At 42.2% G+C, this 18898-nt stretch overlaps 1 protein-coding gene across 6 annotated transcripts in view; it reads right to left on the reverse strand.

Moving 5' to 3' along the window:
* Positions 1–18898, reverse strand: part of KDR (kinase insert domain receptor) — a 73315-nt gene that overhangs the window by 24021 nt on the left and 30396 nt on the right. For 2 of the 6 annotated variants that reach the window (XR_013828089.1, XR_013828090.1), the window contains exons 22-30: positions 17902–17999; positions 15513–15635; positions 15250–15361; positions 14535–14634; positions 14024–14129; positions 12697–12848; positions 7552–7651; positions 6965–7050; positions 264–697 (exon numbers count right to left, since the gene is read on the reverse strand). Coding sequence is in view for 4 of the 6 variants with exons in the window: in XM_079919763.1 (XP_079775889.1) it covers positions 4996–5218; positions 6965–7050; positions 7552–7651; positions 12697–12848; positions 14024–14129; positions 14535–14634; positions 15250–15361; positions 15513–15635; positions 17902–17999 (1100 nt within the window). In the remaining 2 variants the exon portion in view is untranslated. Of the gene's footprint in view, positions 1–263; positions 698–2356; positions 2386–3138; positions 5455–6964; positions 7051–7551; positions 7652–12696; positions 12849–14023; positions 14130–14534; positions 14635–15249; positions 15362–15512; positions 15636–17901; positions 18000–18898 lie in introns of those variants that run through there. The other 4 variants (XM_079919763.1, XM_079919762.1, XM_079919765.1 and 1 more) reach the window with 3 other exon arrangements.

Below are 18898 nucleotides of genomic sequence, written 5' to 3' on the forward strand. Positions count from 1 at the left end.
AATGCCTAACAAACATTTGTAGAAACCATCAGTGAGGATCCCTTTATGTCTCCTACATAAAAGGAGGAGATTGCCACCCAATCTACAGGGTGATGCCTACATCTTGCTTTAGGGTCCCGATTAATTCAATGAGTTAATATTAATAAACTCTTTTCAAAAGAGTGTCTGGCACAATGTAGCATTTTTAAAGTACAGTTAAATATAAACAAACAAATAAATATGACTTGCTTAAAGTTTAGTGTTAAGGGCTGAACCTTTGGTACCTGATTCCTCTGGAGGGCCTCGCTTTTCCCCACTATGGGCTGCAGGATTCCTGTCTGCCAGTTTTCTTGTTACCTTGGGGGATGAATGTGGAATGTTGTTGCTCACTATGTCACCAGCCTGAATTCTCTACTTTGCGTCTGGGTTTTCATTTCCATTTCTGTTCTCTCTGTGGCAATGAACGGAATGTTTTCAATCCCCTTTATCAGGATAAGACATTCAGCTTAAAGAGATTCCATGCAAAGCACCAGGCTCCCATGAAACCTCTCCCCATAACAATGGTTCAGAGGGCTCTTGATGAGTCATTTCTTACCCCATATCCTGTGAAGTACACACGGGATCAGAGTCAGCCACTGAGAGTATCCTTCACACCGAAGAACTCAACCCACTTTGCTGGACTTATTCCACACTCTCTGCCCCCCACAAACGTCACTCCCTGAAGAAGGGAGAGGACAGAGAGCAAAGAATGGAATACAACTGGAGCGAAGGACCGCTTTCTTATTCCCTGCCCTTTTTCTCTTCCAGTGTATCTAAAAGTCGAGAGCTTCTAGCAATTAAAGTATAGTATGGGGGTATGCTGTCACCAGTTACTGGTAAGTACACTGATCATAGGTTCTAAAGTACTCGGAATAAACAAAAGGTGAGACTAATGTAAAAAAATCAAACCATATGTTTTCATTCTTTTATTTTTAAACCAAAAGCTATGAGTGAAACTATTGAATGTAATGTTGTTCTACAGGTATCAAGTCACATAAAGGTCATATGCTGTGTTGTAAAGAAAATAAAATCTAAGATACAGTTTGATGTCTTCTCATTAACATTCACTCGTCACGTATCTGTCATAGTTTACTGCAATCCTTGTCTTATCAATAGTCTTCCTTAGAATACTTTTTTCCTAACTCAGAGCTCTTATCTCTGAGTCAGACCTCAGCTGAGCCTGGTATGTTCTACCACTTTAGCTCCAGAACTTCAGGCCAACTTACATTTCTCTCTGAGTTGCTCCTCCCAGATTCTTGTAATTCTCTCCATTCTGATCAAAACTAGAGCAAATGGCTTTATTTTACCTTTTTAACCTCTATTACCTAGGAGCATTCTGTAACTTTCCCCCTCCAAAATCAGATTTAATATTGGTTTCACAAAGACTGCCCAGATTTCCACTTATGTCTAAACCCTTACGTGGGAGAGACTCATGCAGAAATGCAATTTTATAAAAACAGATTGGAACCCCCTTTGATCTGTGCTCACTCCTTACCTGAAAGCATGGACATGACATGCCTACTATCCCTAAGGGACAAGGGCACACAAATGTGGGAAGATTTATATCAAGAGCTACTCACTGAAAGGCTTAAGCTTTCTGGCTTTGCCTACATTTTACCATGTGGGTGATGAATATCTGAGTGAGAGGTAGAAAGAAAGACATACTAGGGGAGACAGGAAAATGGGTTAACTACAAAGTTGTGGATTTGAGATTTTTACTTTTCTTCTTTCATTGAGACAGACATTGATAGGAATAGTTAGTCCAGGGGTAATGAACTTAAACTTCCCACCACTCTCCTCTCTCCTGTGATGTGGTTGAGGAGAAAGGCTGCTGGGGGGAGGGTTCACAGGAGAGGAAGTTTAGTGGAAAGAGAGAAACAGAAGGAGAAGGGACAAAGGGGTTTGAGAAGAGGGAGAAGAACAAAGCAAGCCAAGGGAGAGAATGAGAGAGGTCAGGAGCCAGGGGGAGACAGTTGGCCTCACCTAAAACACCAGATACCTTCAGTGAAAGCCTTGAAAATAAGACCGTGCAAGAAGCACTTTATAAAGCTACAACGTTCTCTTCAATACAGGGGCAAATGAGGAGAGAAAAGGAGCTAAGAACAAGGGGTGTGGAAAACAGAAGAGAGAAGAAGGAGAGGGCCAAACCTCACCTCCTAATCATTCTGCCTGAGGTGCTGAAAGCATTTCTTTATGAAGTGTGAAGTTTCAAATGAATCCAATTTCCTGGCATTGGAAACAGTGCCAGGGGCCGCTTACGAGAAACAAAATCTCTTTTTCCTAAAATGAAGAAAATTCCATTTGTCTATGAGGTCTTCTCCATCTTGAATAACCTAGACTCTTCTGCCATTCATTTACTGGACAACACTGTAACAATGGGAAAGACAAGACCAGGCGTGACCTACAGTTTAACATCTGTCAGAAGACCCTACTCCACTAACTCCAGCCAATGGCCCAATCTGTAAGTGCAGTGCCCAGGAACCACACACACCCGGAGCCACCCTCTTTTCCATCATAAAGTTGTGCAGAATATCTCAGTGAGATGATAGGGTTTGAAAAATGGTACAGTGTGTATTTCCCCAAGCACAGGGGAAAAGAGGTATATTTAATAAACAATGCTGCCATGATGGACAGCCGCTTGAAGAAAACAAAGCCAGGTCCTTACCTCACTCCATATACAAAAATAAATCCCAAATGGATTTAAATGTAATAAAAGAAGGAAGGCAATTTAGGATTTTGCATTATTTTAGAATTGGGAAGACCTTCATCAATATGATTAAAAAACCTAGAAGACGTTAAAAAAAATAATAGGCATATCTTTTGATTATATAAACGTTTCAAAATCTTGTATAAAAAAAAATCCCATGAAGAAAGAGTAGGACCACACTTTGGTGCCAATGATCTTTGGATAATTCCACTCACTGAATTCAGGCAAAAGTAACCATTTAAAATGGCAATGTTGGATCTGAGGTTCTGACACTGCAAGGATAGAGTAAAGCATTATTGAAAACTATAGATACGTTCCATGCTTCCCTGCACTGCCAGGTCTGGCCACCTGTCTCAGGATCTCTCGCCCCATGATTTTCATGGTTGGCTGTTCTAACAGGCACAGGGGTTACTAGCGAGCCACAAATACTGTTGGACTATTTATCAGGTATCTCTCAGTCCACGTTTTAAGAATCTCAGAAGTGTTTGGAATTTAACAAGAGTGCATGTGTGTGTGAATTATTTGTGTAACGAAGGAGGGGGAGAAGCATTTAAGCCAGAAATATTTACCCTCAAAACAGCTGTGATAGTATTATACCATTGTATTTTTTTTTTTTACTAAGAATACATTTATTGGTTTAAAAAGTATATAAACATTTAATGAAGATATCCTTCATAAGAAGAATAAGGGAACAAGTGAAAATAAAAAACAGCCATATGGAAATGATGTCTGATTCCCCCTCCTCCATTCTAGAAGTGAGAGAAATGATAGGTACAGTGATGCAACCTTGCAAAGGGATTACTTCAAGTTTTTCACTTTTTTTTTTTAATAAAATGGCATCAATTGCTAAAAGCTTTATGACCTTTGTTATGCTACATAATACTGATACAAAATGTGATAGTACAAAGTTCATTATATATAATATAAGGTTTTAATATATTACATTTGTTTCTACATAAACAGACTATAAATATATGTGCCATAGCATGTTTTATAGTCATGGTTCCCAGCATCTCACACTATGGTACCAAACGAAAAATACATTTTCTTTTTTAAAAAGGAAAGAACAAGGGCAGAAACCAGTAGAAAGAGCTTTACATGTTAAAAGTCTAAGTAATACAATAGTTGTTATAACTTTGGCTACAAAGTAATTTTGAAATCTGGCTAATAATTACTCAGAGAGTGAACAAACCAGGTCAGCTTTTACTAGGGTGTAGAGGCCAAATTACTAGAATACTGACTGGCTGGGAGGTCAGGAAAATACTGAAGGGAGGGGGAAGGCATGGAGAGGGGAGAAGGAACAAGAGAGTAATATTCTTCCTGAAGCTTTGACACCACAGCTTGATGTTGAATCTACTGCATTCAGGCTCAGACGTATCACATCAGGACAGACATGTCGGTATTCATCCAGAAGAAACCAGAAGCTGGTTTACATAGTCAGAAATCTTCGACGCAACAGAGAGGCTGAGTGTCCTTTCTTTGTGGTGTCCTGAATAAAGGATCAGCCTGGGAGACAAGGAGCCAGAGCTGCATCATTTCCTTCCTGGGGCTTGGCCAGGAGACACGTAAGAGTCCGGAAGGAACTCTCATTAGGAGTCGGAAACAGCACAAGGAACTCTCATTTAGCCCAAATGGGAAGAGCACGCAACCTTCTAAAACCAGTCACCTCGTATGAAGCCTTTACGTTTCCTAACAGACCCTATGTCCACCTCCACCGGAGCCAACGCAATGCATGTGCAGGCTCCAGTGCATCCTCAAAGCAAGCCAGCATCTTCCTTTCCATCAATCCATTCCCCACACATAAGACTTGGCTCAGGACCCATCTCCTAAACAAAGCTTCTTAGATGGACTCAGTCCTAAAGGTCTTTCCCATCTTCAACACCTAAAGCACTTCCATTGCCTGGTTTATCTTCTAGTTTTACAGGTGTCAGCTCCCCCGGTACTGCTACTTCTTGGAGGATGAAGCCATTTCTTGAACTTCTTTTGCTGTAACCCCTGGGGTGACCCACATTAGGGGGCATCAGACATACTTTTTAAATGAATTTTAAAAAGAATAAGGTCAACACCGGGAGAAGACACAAACACATTCTTGGGTCACAAGCATCTTCTCAGGAAATGCCTAGAGGACTGCCTCCCTGCAGTCCGAGGTCCTTGCTTTTGAAATGAAAATCAAATGTGGCTACTTTCTGGTGGTGGAAAGAACAACACTTGAAAATCTGAGCAGCACCTCTCATGTGATTTCTAGGACTGGGGGACGTGGGTGCCCCCTTTTAAACAGGAGGGGAGCTCAGTGTGATCCCAGTATCAGGCTGGAGAATCTGAGCTGCACTGCCAGCTTGCGGTCCAATCTCTACCAGCTTTAAAAGTTCCGCCTCCTCGCTGGAGTACACAGTGGTGTCCGTGTCATCGGAGTGATACCCCGACTGGTAGCCGCTCGTCTGGTTTGAGCCTTCAGATGCCACAGACTCCTTGCTTTTGCTGGGCATCATTCCACTGCAGAAGAGATGGCAACCAAATGAGTCGGCAGAGAGAAGGGAGTTCTCTTGCATCTTATCCTAACCCCGTTCCCAACCCCGTGTGGGCTGGCATCTTCCTGGAGACACCAGTCCCTCTCCCTCCCCCTTGTTCATCAACATAGCAGCCTCACTCAGACAATGTCTATTTTCAGGTACTCGCGTGAATCTGGAGTTTCAGATAAGTCGTCTTATTCAGGTCCAAGTCTTTCAAGCCTGAGATGAGATAAAAGGCAGTTCTCCTGAGTTATGTGAAGGCTCCAACCAGTGGAACCTTTTTATGGCCTTGCAGATTGACAAGTTTGTATACAAGGATAGGAGCCAAAGGGACTCTTTCAGGATGTGGAGTGAAACTGGGATGCTCTGAAAGTCCACTAGTGCTTGCACCACACTGTCAAGTAAGGGATTACAAGGCCCGTGGGTGGTGTTAATAAAGTTCTTGTGCAACTTTCAACTTTAGTAAGTCGAAGCGTGTGTGTGTAATCAAGCCAGACATGTCAAAAAGTGCTTTTTACTCATCAAAACCACATTCTTTGGAAGGACGGTGGAATCGTGACAGACGGTAATCATGTCCAAGCTTAGAAAAAAAGCTTAAAAAGGCTTTCTGTAGCTTGGTGTAGGCTGTGTGGAGCTTAAGCCATTCTGAAGTGTGGGTTTTTTTGCCCCCTTAGTAGGTGTTTTACCAAGCTATTCATGTTAAAAACTGCAAAAAAAGGATTTGATTAACTCCGTGTTCATATATGGTTTAAAAGTTATTTCAAATGACTAGATATCCATTTTTTCTTTCAATCCAACCTCAGTAAAATGAGCTTAGTGTCTCAGACAATGGCATGGTACCTATTCATTGCTGAACAAATATATTTGAATCAGTGAATGAAACATATGATCGGCTCTCACAGTCTCTCATCCTGGGCCTATGGCAGACAATGAAATGGCACAATGGCACATTTTAATGGGTTTTTTGTGTGTGTGTTTGTTTGTTTTACATGACCATCACTCGGTACCAAGGGTGGTCCCATTTCATCCAACAGTTCGATTATAAGTAGATCAAAGTCTTCTCTATTCTCACCTAGAGTGAACCTGCTAGCAAATAAATAACTACTCTGAATCCCAATATTCTTATAGATACAGAATCTTATTTATTTGTTAAGTTAAAAGCAGGTGTATCTACTCAAAACAGCTACGAATTCCTACAGAATCACATGGAAGAAATATTCAAAACCAAATTCAGCATTTTTCCCACAATTAAGTACTTAATAATTCAGCCAAAAATATTTAAGTATCTTAAGCAAATAGATAATGGCTTCTTTATACATTATATTTCATAAAGACAGGTGTACCCGTTGCTGTTCAAGTTTGAAAATTCTTCAGAGTAGAGTGCACAAAGATTTTAACTATCTCCACAGTTTTAAGGATCACATCCAATGACCTCTTTTTTACTTAGCCAGTACCACACAAACCACTGACCATAGTAAATATGCTCAAAAATCCCCTAGTATTCATAAACTCTCATGAAAACTGACCAAATCCTCTTAGTTCAGATTCTTTTTTAGACTTGCCAGGTAATTAGTTTGATTTGTTTCCATTCTTTATTAGTTAGGTTGATGCAAATTTGCCCAACCCACGAAGACACAAAAAGGGAAAACTCTGCACCTACACTCTAAGTCCTAGGTTCCTTCCAAAAGTTCCTGTTGAAATTTGTCCTTCTATTTCGGCTGAGCCTTACCTAAAAGATGGGGCTAATTTGCTTCTGTCTTCCAAGGTTTTCAGCTCTTCAGATGCAAGAACCATACCACTGTCCGTCTGGTTGTCCTTTTTAAGAGACAATGAGATGGCATAGTTGATGGTGTACACTGAACAATTACTTAATTAAACTGATTTCCTAACCCATCTATTGGACAACATTCCCACGTTCTGCAGAGGCAGGTAAAGGTATCATAGCCAGAAACCGTGCAGGCTATAAAAGGAAGTAACTGCTTCCAAGAAATAGATGCAGGCCTGGAAGAAGAGAGAAATTTAGGAAGAAGAAGCCGAGGAGACCCGTTTCTATCCCTCTTTCACAATGATGCTATGTTCGCTTGAGGGGAATTGGGCATGAAGCTGGACTGTCTTGAACCTTAGACCGGGGGCTTTGCTTATGGAAAAACCAAGGGGGCCCAATAAGTTCCATTGCTGTAATGACCCCATCACACATACCCTCAAGGACAGCCTTATAATGAGGCTTCAAGTCTCTAATGCTTAGGTTAATATTTATCTAGCTAATGTTTCACCTTTAGTATTATTTCTAAGACTATTTTTAAAAGATGTGCTTACATCTGGGATTACTTTTACTTCTGGTTCTTCCAACGGGATATCTTCAAATGTTTTTACACTGACAGGCCGGCTCTTTCGCTTACTGTTCTGCAGATACTGACTGCAAAAGAACAAATATTTATGTTTTAGTGGTGGTATATTTGGCTGCAGATTCCACAAGTGATACCTAAGTTCATTATCTTTCAACCGCAAGTTTAATAGCGACCTTCAAACATCCTTTGGAAAAAGAAAAACAAAACAAAAATCTTTCTCTGCTAGCACACACTGAAGGCTTAATTTCCTGTGAAAGCCCATTTAAAAGTATAATATAACTGAGGGGGCATAGATGAGCCCCTTTTCCTTTGAATCGTACTTCTGAGGTCCAGGGCTGGACTGAAGACAACAACAGCAGACTCAGTGGTCAGCTGCCTTCTGCTTGGCCTCCTGATTGCCTGTGATTCCTCCACTGAGCTCTCGGCATATTACTGAGTGTTTCACATCTTTCTGGCCATCTCCTAAGCAAGTTTTCTAGACAAGGCCCACAGAACAACCAGTCAATGAAAGATGGGCAGAGGAAACACCTGCAGATCTCACTGAATCTCACCCGGCTCCAGTAAAGGATGCTGAACCCAGCAAGGTCTGGAGACAATCTTCTTCTACATGTAATAGAGGTGTAATGGGTACAGGGGCAGGTGGGCTGAATCTCCTATTGTTAGCCCACAGAGTTGGGGGTGTAGTTCGAGAGTCACAAGGTATTCTATCTATTTCAAAATCTACCACGAACTACACAGACTTGGGAAAGTCACAAATATATTTCTGTGCCCCTATTGCTCCATCTTTAAAATGTACTGGCAAGAGCTTTCCTTTCCTCACTCACAAAGATACCTGGAGGATGAATGAGGTGATCACTGGTGGTTGATAAGGGGGTCTTAGAAAGAATGATGCACCATCAACCAAAGCTTGTTTTCCTCCTTTGAATTCCAAAGGGTACACGTTTCTTTCAGGAGTCCAAAGGATAGGACTTGTCACATCACAACAACACATCACCTGTTCCCTAAGGGTGTTCCTTCCCTACTATGTGACTTTGGGTGAGTCTGATTTTCTGTTAAAACCAGACCAAGTGGAGAGAAGGAAAGTCCTTTTCATGGGAAGGGACAGCAAATTCACTCTTCACTCTTATCCCAGCATACTTCCCACTTTAGACGGCCTTCTGGATATATTATATATTCTGTGTGTTTTCTGTGATCAAGTGAAGAGAGGACTCATTTGGGCAAAGAAGGATAATGGAAACTAAATCTCCGTCCCCTGCCCCAGGAGGCTGGTTCCTCCTCTTACAAAGAAGAGAGAATGGGGTTCACCAATGACGTCCTTACTCAGGAAACTCCACAGGAGAGAGGACATGACATAAAGGAGAGAGAAAAGCCTACTTCTCCTAAGTCCAGTCCCTAAAAGTGGTGGTTACCAAAAATTACTGGTACCATAGTCATTCATTCATGCATTCACTCATTCCGGAATCCTTTACTGAGACTCTCCCACGTGCCAGGCTCTGCTAAATGCTCCTCAACCACTGTCTCACGGCTTCTCCACAAATGGTACCTCTCTAGGTGGGTATCATTATCCCAACTTCAGATGAGGAACTAAGACACGGAAAGGTTAAGGAACTTGTCCAGAATCACATAACTGGAATATCTGGATTATTATCTTGAGGGCAATGAGCAGTCACTGAAGGATTCTAAGCATGAGATTGACAAAGTCAGATACGCCCTTTAGAAAGATGACTCTGGGTTGAGGAGGGTAAGACCAGAGGCCATGAGGCCAATCGGGAGGCTGTTCCAATTATCTAGGAGAAAGAAGAGCAGCCTGACTAAAGAAAGGTGATGCCCACATGGTCTGTGGACAGATTCCAGAGGTATTTGGGCTGTAATGCAGCTGCCTTAGAAAGGCCAGCTCCTTGCTTGCTGAGCCCAATAATAATAAACATGGCTCAGCCCTTCACAGTTGACAAGGCATTTTCATGGACATCACTGCATCTGCTCTTCACAAAACTACAAAATAGGTTTTCATTATTTCCTATTTGGAAATAAGGAAGCTTAGGGAGGAAACAGCTAGAACTGGGGTTCAAACTTAGGTTTCTAGAGCCCATGCAGGGTTGTTTCTGTTTGTTTTTACCTTATTCCACATTGACGCCCTTGGAAAAGCACTAGGAAGGAGAAGGAAGAAGACAGTAGTGAAGTAAAGATTGTCCAAGGCTTTACTGGGCACCCAGTATGCACACAGCCCTGCTCTCTCCCATGTGTGCACTGACCATGCGGTGGGGCAGGGGTGGGGGGTGGGGGAGGGGGGATAGGGAGGGTGGGAGGGATGGAGATGCAAGAGGGAGGGGATATGGGGATATATGTACATGTACAGCTGATTCACTTTGTTATACGGCAGAAACGAACACACCACTGTAAAGCAATTATACTCCAATAAAGATGTTAAAAAAAAAAAGATAGACAAAAGGTGCAGAAAGGACAGTTTCATTTCAAGCAGTCTAACATCAGAGCCAAATTCAGGAAAATCTAGCCAGCAGGCTGTCCCAGGCATCAATCTACAAGGAGCATTTAAATCATTGCTAGCAATTAACGAAAATGAAAAAAAAAAAAAAAAAGCTATGTGCCAGAACCTTTCCCTGGGAGAGAATTGAAAAGAAATCTTTGATAAGCTGCTTGGAGTGGGAGACGAAACTCCCAGGGGAATTGGTGGAGCAACCGCAGATGGTCCCCAAACTGTCCTCCAGGAACGATGAGTCCAATTAAGATGTGTTTTCTTGCAGGAAGCATGCAGACTTGGGGCCAGAGCTGATCCACAGGGGAAATTAGAGACAAACCTAAGTCTAGACACTAGTGGTCCTTCCTCCTCACCCTTCCCCCACATATCTCTCAGCCTCTTCTCTAAATAAATGCTGAACAAATATTTTAAAAATAGTTTAAAGGGGCAAAAAATCAGGAGGTTGGCTCCCACGGGGATGTCTCTGTCCAGCTCTATTCATAATGCAATGAAATAGAAAATTATGAAGAAGCAAGTGAGAAAGACTCCTTGGCTCTTCTCCTTGACTGGCAACATGGAAGATAAGGGCACAAGTTCCTTGAGAGGCACCCCAGCCTCACTTCCTCTTCCCCAGGGAAGCAGAACACAAGAGAGCATCCAACTGAAATGTGCTGTGTGCAGATGCCTCGATTCTGCCTCTCCTTTAACCCAGACGATTAAAATGTGAGCGTGGTGCCTTAGTTTTAGTAAAGGCAAAAAGGTGGGGTGGGGGGGGGTCGAGTGGAGATGCAGACAAAAGATTCCAATTTCCATTTTAGTTTTCAAATTACAGCTGGATAAAAGGGAAACTGGACTGGAAAGACCAATTCAAAAATCACAGACAGAAAACAGGAGCCAGGCCTGTGTTGGGAGTGTGGTGTCACATTTGTCCACGCCTCTGGGGATACATGTTGGCAGCCCTGTTTCAGATCCAGCATCGCATTTGGCACTTCCATTACACATATGTGACTTCATTGACTCTCGGCACCACACGCAAAGCGCCTGAGTAAGCCAAGAGGCTGCCGGCTTGGGTCCTTGCCCCACCTGGTCACGGAAGAACCCAAGGAACACAGCTCACCATCAGATGGCTTTCTGATAACACAGAAGGCAACAGTGTTTCGGGAATAATTACCACACCAGAAGGCCAGCTGAACTTGAACAAGGACTTTTTAAACGTTGGGGTGCAACTACAGGTTTTCATTTCATTCCTCTTTCTCTTTGAGGCCCCCTCCTTGGTATGCGAGAAAACAGCCCTGAGTTAGATATCAGAGGAACTGGATTCATCCCATGTGATTTTAAGCAGCTCACTTAATTGCTATCGTTTATTGAGTGTTCTCTAGGTGCCAGGCACTTAGAAACTCATGATACCATGTAATTCTCAAAGTCATCATTTTTGTACAACACCAGTGTCCTTGCCTGGGTCACGGTGAAAATTTGCCCCAGGTCACAGCTGCGAAGGGCAGACTTGGGAATCCAACCCAGTTCCACGTGACTCTAAACTCTGGATCTTTAACCACAATATTGTATTCTCCCCAGGGAACTGCTCTGACACTCACGTTCAACATCTACATCAAAAGATAATAGTATCTACCTTGCCTAACTTTGGCAAAATCTGGTAAGAAAAAGTTCTTTGAAAAATGCTGAAAGTTCTTGACACAAATGGAATGGACAGCTTACGAGTTGGCTTCTTCCCACTCTGAGCTTTCTTCTCTCCCACGGCAGCGTTCCTGCTGCCCTCCCTGTGCGAGTCCACGGGGCAAACTGTCCTGCGTGACTCCCCACCTGCCATCTGGCAACCCGGCCAAAGGCTAGCACTCCATGGTCCCCCCTGCGGCCACAGCACACTCAAGGGGGGCAGCCTGGGCTCATGCCGCCAGGGGTCTGGTTACAGGAGGAAAACACCCAAGACAAAGCAAAGTGAAGTAGTCACAGGCTTAGTAAAAGGCAATTTTAATATCATATTGTAGAAACCATACCAACTCTTTCCTTATGCACAGGTGCTGGGAGGGAACAAAAAGAAAGCTGCCTTTAGGACCCCTCTACAAATCAGGAAAATACGGCAGTGCATGTGTTTTAAATAAGCCCCGAAGTCCCATTATGCAAATAAAATGCTGAAAATCAGACTTGGGATGGGCTTCTGACGTTGTGCTGCCCAGTCAAACTCAGGACACATCCCCATGGCACACTGTATCCCAGCCAGAGAGGCAAAGGTCTGTTTTCATAAATGCATAGAACTCTTCCTTCCTGAATCTTTCCTAAGCCATATAACTCACATTAATAAAAGAGTACATGGGGATAATTTAAATACAGATGTCTTTGTAAAATTGGTCTCTTTTTCTGGAGATTAACAAACTGTGGCATTCCAGCTATTTGCAGCTGCAGGGCTTAGAATTCTGAAATGAAGAGCTTAGGCAGCAATGTGGACCACAGATGGAAAGAGACTCACCTACCCAGGCGCTCTTCAAGGAGGACCTCTCAGGGCAAAGGGTGAATGTGCAAGTGAAATGCAGCAACTTTATATGATGTCCTTCCTCCATCCCCTTCCCTAAGATGACCTTGAAGCTCCCTCCCCCAGGGGATGTTGACCTTAGACCGTACCTGATTCCTGCTGTGTTGTCATAATGGAATTTGGGGTCACACACTTCCTCTTCCTCCATACAGGAAACAGGTGAGGTAGGCAGAGAGAGTCCCGAATCCTCTTCCATGCTCAAAGTCTCTGATATGGGAAGAACAATGTAGTCTTTGCCATCCTGAAACAATAAACACAGAGTGCTATTGTTATGGCTTCAGTCCTTCAAGAGCCTTTCTATGAAAAACAAAGGCCATTGGGGCTTCTTGTTTATGGGGAATGTGGTTTTCATATCTGAATGTAAAACTTTAAGACAACTTTAAAAATGGCTTGTCAAAAACAAAAGGGCACTCAAAAGCGATGTGTCGATGAAAGTATATTAAAGGATCTAACAAAAAACAAGATGAGTAAGGGGACCACAGAGCACTATGGCTACAATGAAGACAAAACGGGTTGTGGTTACAGATGGAACAACAGAACAGGCAGAGCTCCACAGAGCTGAGAAATCTTTTCTTCACATAGTCCTATCTACACGAGCTGGGTCCTTTAAAGGGCATGTCATCCAATTTTAGTGTCTATGCTTCAAGGCAATGGAAAAACTGATGACAGTCTAAAGAAAAGCAGTAAATGTTCAGGAAAATGGGTCTACTGAGAAAAGGTTGCAGAACTTAACATTATTTCATCAAGAGAAAGAAAGAAAGGGCAATTTGATACAGCAATAAAGGGCAATTTTATACCTCTAAATGTTTGGAAGGTTTATCGATAAAAATAGATTTGACCCATTGTCCCCCACCTGTTCAAAAGAAAAGCAGGAGGAAATTGACTTCCATTCACTGTAGTAAGAGGTGTTGACTGGAGATTAAGTAACTTTCTAACAGTAAAGGCTACAAGTCTAAAATCCTCCAATGGAAGTTATGAGGGCCTGGGATTTTACAGAGGGAAAAAAACCCCATCAATTTTGCAGGGTTCAGATGTGTTTTTGCTTGAAGAATGTATTTAAAATTCCTTGAAATTCTGTCCACTGTTGATATTCACTTGATCAACTAGGTTTTGGGTTTTTTAGTTTTGTTTGTTGTTTGTTTGCTTTTTTACTTTATAAGAGCCTCTGAAGACACCACAATATACATCAGTAAAAATAAAAGTGATCAGCTCCCAGGTTATGAATTAGGATCTCATCTGTCAAAAAGGTAATTATGACTTTTAGAAAAGCATTACTGCTCAGATCTGGAAGAATATGGCTCCTTGGATTCAGTGGCTGAGAGGACAGTATGGTGGCCATGAGAAGGTCTAGGCAGCAGACGAGCCCTGGACACCTAAGTACTCTCTGTAGAAGCTTCTTGGATGGAGGTCACAAACCTGCTGAGCATTCGCTTGTAACAGATTTCCCAAATGTTCCACCAGCTCTGAAAACGTGGGTCTCTGATTGGGCTCCCCATGCCAGCAGTCAAGCATGGTCTGGTACCTAGAGAAGCAAAACACTGATGTCATTAACCGCCTCTTTCCTCCTGATCTGATGCTGACAATAAGCACTTGAATGAGTAAATATTTATAAAGAGTCCACCATGAGCCAAGATGCTAAAGAGGGATACGAAACTACGTAAAACACAGAACCCTACACTTGGAGCATCAAGTGTGTATCGAAAAGGAAACATCATAAATCAACATCTAGTAAAAACTGACTGGTTGGTATAGATAAAGTGCTGTCATTTCAAGAAGGATGACTCTGTGCTTGATTATCAAGGAGGACCTCAAGGGAGAAGTAAGACACAAACTGGGCCATGAAGGAGGTACCTATAATGGAAAGTCTTCTAGGCAGGGAGAATTTTTGTGAGCAAAGGAGGAAAGAGAAATACTTGTAAAGTCTTACATTTCGGGTGTGGTATAATCAGGAGCTCTCATTCTAGTTCCTTCTTTCAATCTCCTACAAAATTCCTCATCAATCTTTACTCCAGGATATGGAGAAGCACCTAAAATAAAACAGGCATGGGGCATTATTATTTCTTTTTAACATCTTTATTGGAGTATAATTGCTTTACAATGTTGTGTTAGTTTCTGCTGTATCACAAAGTGAATCAGCTATACATATACATATGTTTCCTTATCTCCTCCCTCTTGCACCTCCCTCCCACCCTCCCTATCCCATCCCTCTAGGTGGTCACAAAGCACCAAGCTGATCTCCCTGTGCTGTGCGGCTGCTTCCCACTAGCTATCTATTTTACATTTGGTAGTGTATATATGTGCATGCCACTCTCTCACTTCGTTCCAGCTCACCCTTCCCCCTCCCCGTGTCATCAAGTCCACTCTACGTCAGCCTCTTTATTCCCGTCCTGAGGAATGGTGCCTTATTGATTTGATTTTCTCTTGCAGAAAGCCCTGAGCCCGATTCTTCAACACCTTCTTCACATATATATCTTTTGTTCCTTTCTTTCTTTCTTTGCTTTTTTAGGTTTTACAACCCAAAGCTTCCAAGTAAGTTTCATCCGATAAAGGTGGAATACAGGAGAGGGAAAGGTACACTGGGGTCACTGACTTTTATCATTTTATTTGGAGTATGGATGGAGAGACAAAGAGAAGGGACTTACCTAAGGAAAATATTTCCCAGAGCAGGACACCAAAAGACCACACGTCACTCTGAATTGTGTACACTCTGTCAAAAATTGTTTCCGGGGCCATCCATTTCAAAGGGAGGCGAGCCTACAGGGGTAGAAGACAAGGAATGAGAACCTACTTATCAAATATCTGAAGGAAAAGCTTCCATTGTCCCTGGACACAGGTCCTGAGGCTTGCTGAGAGGAGTTTGAATTCTGCAACTTAACAGATCACTGGGTGCATCTCTGAAACTTACATCTCCTTTTCTGACATAATCTGGGTCTTTATAAATATCCCGGGCCAAGCCAAAGTCACAGATTTTAACCACATTCTTCTCCGACAAGAGGATGTTTCTCGCTGCCAGGTCCCTGTGGATACACTGCAAAAAGAATCGTGTGCATTAGGACTCAACATAACTGATCTCTTCCACATCTGTTGTGACCTCATGCTTTAAAAAAAAAGAAAAAAAAAAAAAACCCACATCAGAAAACCAACTGATTAACAAGCACTGGGTTAAACATCTTTTATCAACTCTTCCGGAAGAAAAGTCTGTAAGTTTCATTGAGGCACACATCTGCTTATTCCATAAACAGCCCCAGACTCTGGAATTAAATAGTTATGTTATAGCATGCTGATGGAGTCATAAATAGACTTCTCTTGGACACAATTAAGAATGTGTTTCTGGTCACATCCACACATCCCTTTTGCCTGGCACCATATACGGTTAAAACGTGTTATTCTAAGGAGGCCCTAGAATGGAGTTTATTTTGAATGAATGCACGGAAATCAGAAACAAGGGGCTCTCCTTGGTTTGGTGCCCTTTGTTGGTTTCTCTATTCCATACGTAACCGAAGCGGGACAAGCTCTGAGAAACAATTCCCAGTGGGGCTCACCCTGTTTTCAAAGCACTGGCTTATCGTGGAGGTCTGTGAAAGCACTCTCAGCCTCTCACTAGTCAAGGGGATTCTCTGGTACACGATAAAGGAAAAGCGAATTCTCCTTGGCTTTCCTTCTATTCTTTTCTGTTCCTCAGTTTCTCTCTTCTCTGCATCCCCCTACCTTCATGTAACTTCCTACCCTAAGCAGCTTTAACTCCACCTGATAGATTTATAAGAGAACAAGAGTCTCAGGGAACATTGAGAAATGAATGAAAGGCTTAGATGAGAATTCTTATGTCAGTGGAGGAGTGATGTGTGAGCCAGGCATTACGGACCCCTTACACCTCACATCTGTAGAGCACTTTCCTCTGAACGAGGCACAGGAAATATAGCCAATATTTTGTAATAATTGCAAATGGAGTGTAACGTTTAAAAATTCTATTAAAAAAAATTTTTTTTTAAAAGCACATTGTCTGGCGTGATTGATCAAGACAGGAGACTCCAAAAAACACAGTCCTTCCTACTTTGCCCCGAACTGAAGAGCTTCCTTTATTAAGCAACCAGGTGGTATTCAAGAAATTCAGCTGGTAGATGCAAGGGAAGTAAAAGGATCCCCCTCCACCCCTCATTCCCTTCCCCGTCAAAGGAACCCTGACTAAATGGCAGGCTCTGGCCTTTAAAAAAATAATAAAATAAAATCAGAATCTTCAAGAAGGGCAAAGGGTCTTTCTCTTTGGAAAAATCCGCTAAGATCCCACTTCTCTCCCTTCCCCTTGGAAGAGAGAAGACAAGAGCTCTTGGGCAGAAACCTCGGAGATCCTGAGGCTCTGAAAGCGGTGACAAGCTTTAAACTCCAGAAAAAGGCATGCGTGAGGGATTGCACTCTAATTGAGGAAAAAACCACAAAGTAAAAACTTTAAGTCTTTCTCCCACAGGTAGGCTGCAGCAACTGCATTCTGTCAACTGATCATTTTTCCTGATACTTAATCTGAATTTTTCTTGTTTAACGTAAAACCATCCCTTTTACCCTTTCCGAGGGGTGCCTCCACGGTGTTTACAACCTTTGGAATGTTTGTAACTTGTCACGTATCCACCTCAGCCTTTGTTTGGCCTACTTTTCTAATTTTAGCTCTTTCAATCGCTCTCATCTGAAGCCCGTCCTTCCTGGTTTCTAATTATGCTACTACCAAATACTTTTTGATGGATGGTGATGAATATCAAAGAAATGAAAAACAGACTTGTGCCAAGATATGTGCAAGGCTCAGCCCCTCACCTCTTCTAGGCCATTACTCAAATGCACATTCCCCTAAAGCCTTCGGTGTCCCCTTGGTTTAAAATCAATGTACACAAACACAGAGGCATATGTCCACAGGAACATAACGCTCCTGTATACTCTGTAACTCTTCCCTGCTGATTTTTCTCCACAGTACTTACTCCCATCTAGCCTATCAGGCATTTTACTTGTTTATATTGTTTGTTCCACCCACTAGAACATAATCTCCATGAAGGTGGAGAGTTTTGCCTATTTGCTCACACAGTGTCCTTAGCGCTCAGAAGACTGCCTGCATTTAGTAGGTATTTATCACATGAATTAATTTCATGAACTCCTAACACCACTTTAATGAGCAGAAATGGGGCCTCCCCAGTAGAGCTCTCTTAACAGTGCTCCAGCAGTGGTGAATGAATTACAGTCCCAAACAAACACCAATGGCTGGCACTGGACACCTCATTTGCAAATCTGTGATGTGAAGAGATACTCTGTCTCACCTTTCGTGATGCCAAAAACTCCATGCCCTTAGCCACTTGGAAGCTGTAACAGATGAGATGCTCCAAGGTCAGGAAGTTCTTGTACACATCTTCAGAAACTGTCAGAAGATGCAGGAGGACAGAGATTGGTATTTCGGCCAGAAACTGTTTGTAAGTTTGATAGAGCAATCTTCATTTTAAAACTTGGGAGTTAAATTTCAGGAAACAGAAGCAGACAGAAAATGCTTCTATCTTCTGTAAGTATGCTGAATCCTGGTATATTATTAGCCTTCATCATACCCCTTAGCAAAAATATTGGTTTTTCCATTTTAGCCAAATTGGACGAACAAATCCAGGAGGCAAAATGGAGGAAAAACTGGCATAGGTAACAGGGGGGTAAAAGCAGGCTTTTACAAATTTGCTGTTTAAAGTGTTGTGTTTTTTTCATATACCCAGAGGGATAAACAATAGTTTTCATATCAAGAACTCTAAAAATAAAACAACAATATCCAGGGTCACTGAATCTTTTCTCTCCAGGCTTTGTCCCGGGACAAAGGCCAAAGGTCAAACCATAATCTACAATGGCTAACTAAAAATACCAGTAATATATTTACCTCTCTCACTTTTAAACTGAGAAAGGGCTGTAAACACATTAAATCTGGCCTGTGAGAATGCTTTTTTCCTTCAAGGATACGAATGAGAGAAGACAGGAACATCGAGAGGAAGATGAATTTACGTAAATTTGTGGTATTTACTTCTGGGCAACTAGTACAAAGAAACACTAAGACATTAATGAGCGTTTCAACATGATCTCTTAACTTTGGTCCGATAAGATAAGACATGGCTTCTTTCCTGAAGACAAATACCAGAGCAAATGAAAACTCAGTTGTAATAATAACCTTGTAAGTATTAAAAAGACTACGAAACTTTTCCTCAATGACTTTCTATGTTCGGGGCTGGAGGGCTCCCCATGAATAATTAGTGAAACTCTTTCATTTTCCAGATGAAGAAATGGAGG

Source organism: Stenella coeruleoalba (genome assembly GCF_951394435.1).
Source record: "Stenella coeruleoalba genome assembly, chromosome: 4".
NCBI classification, from domain to species: domain Eukaryota; kingdom Metazoa; phylum Chordata; class Mammalia; order Artiodactyla; family Delphinidae; genus Stenella; species Stenella coeruleoalba.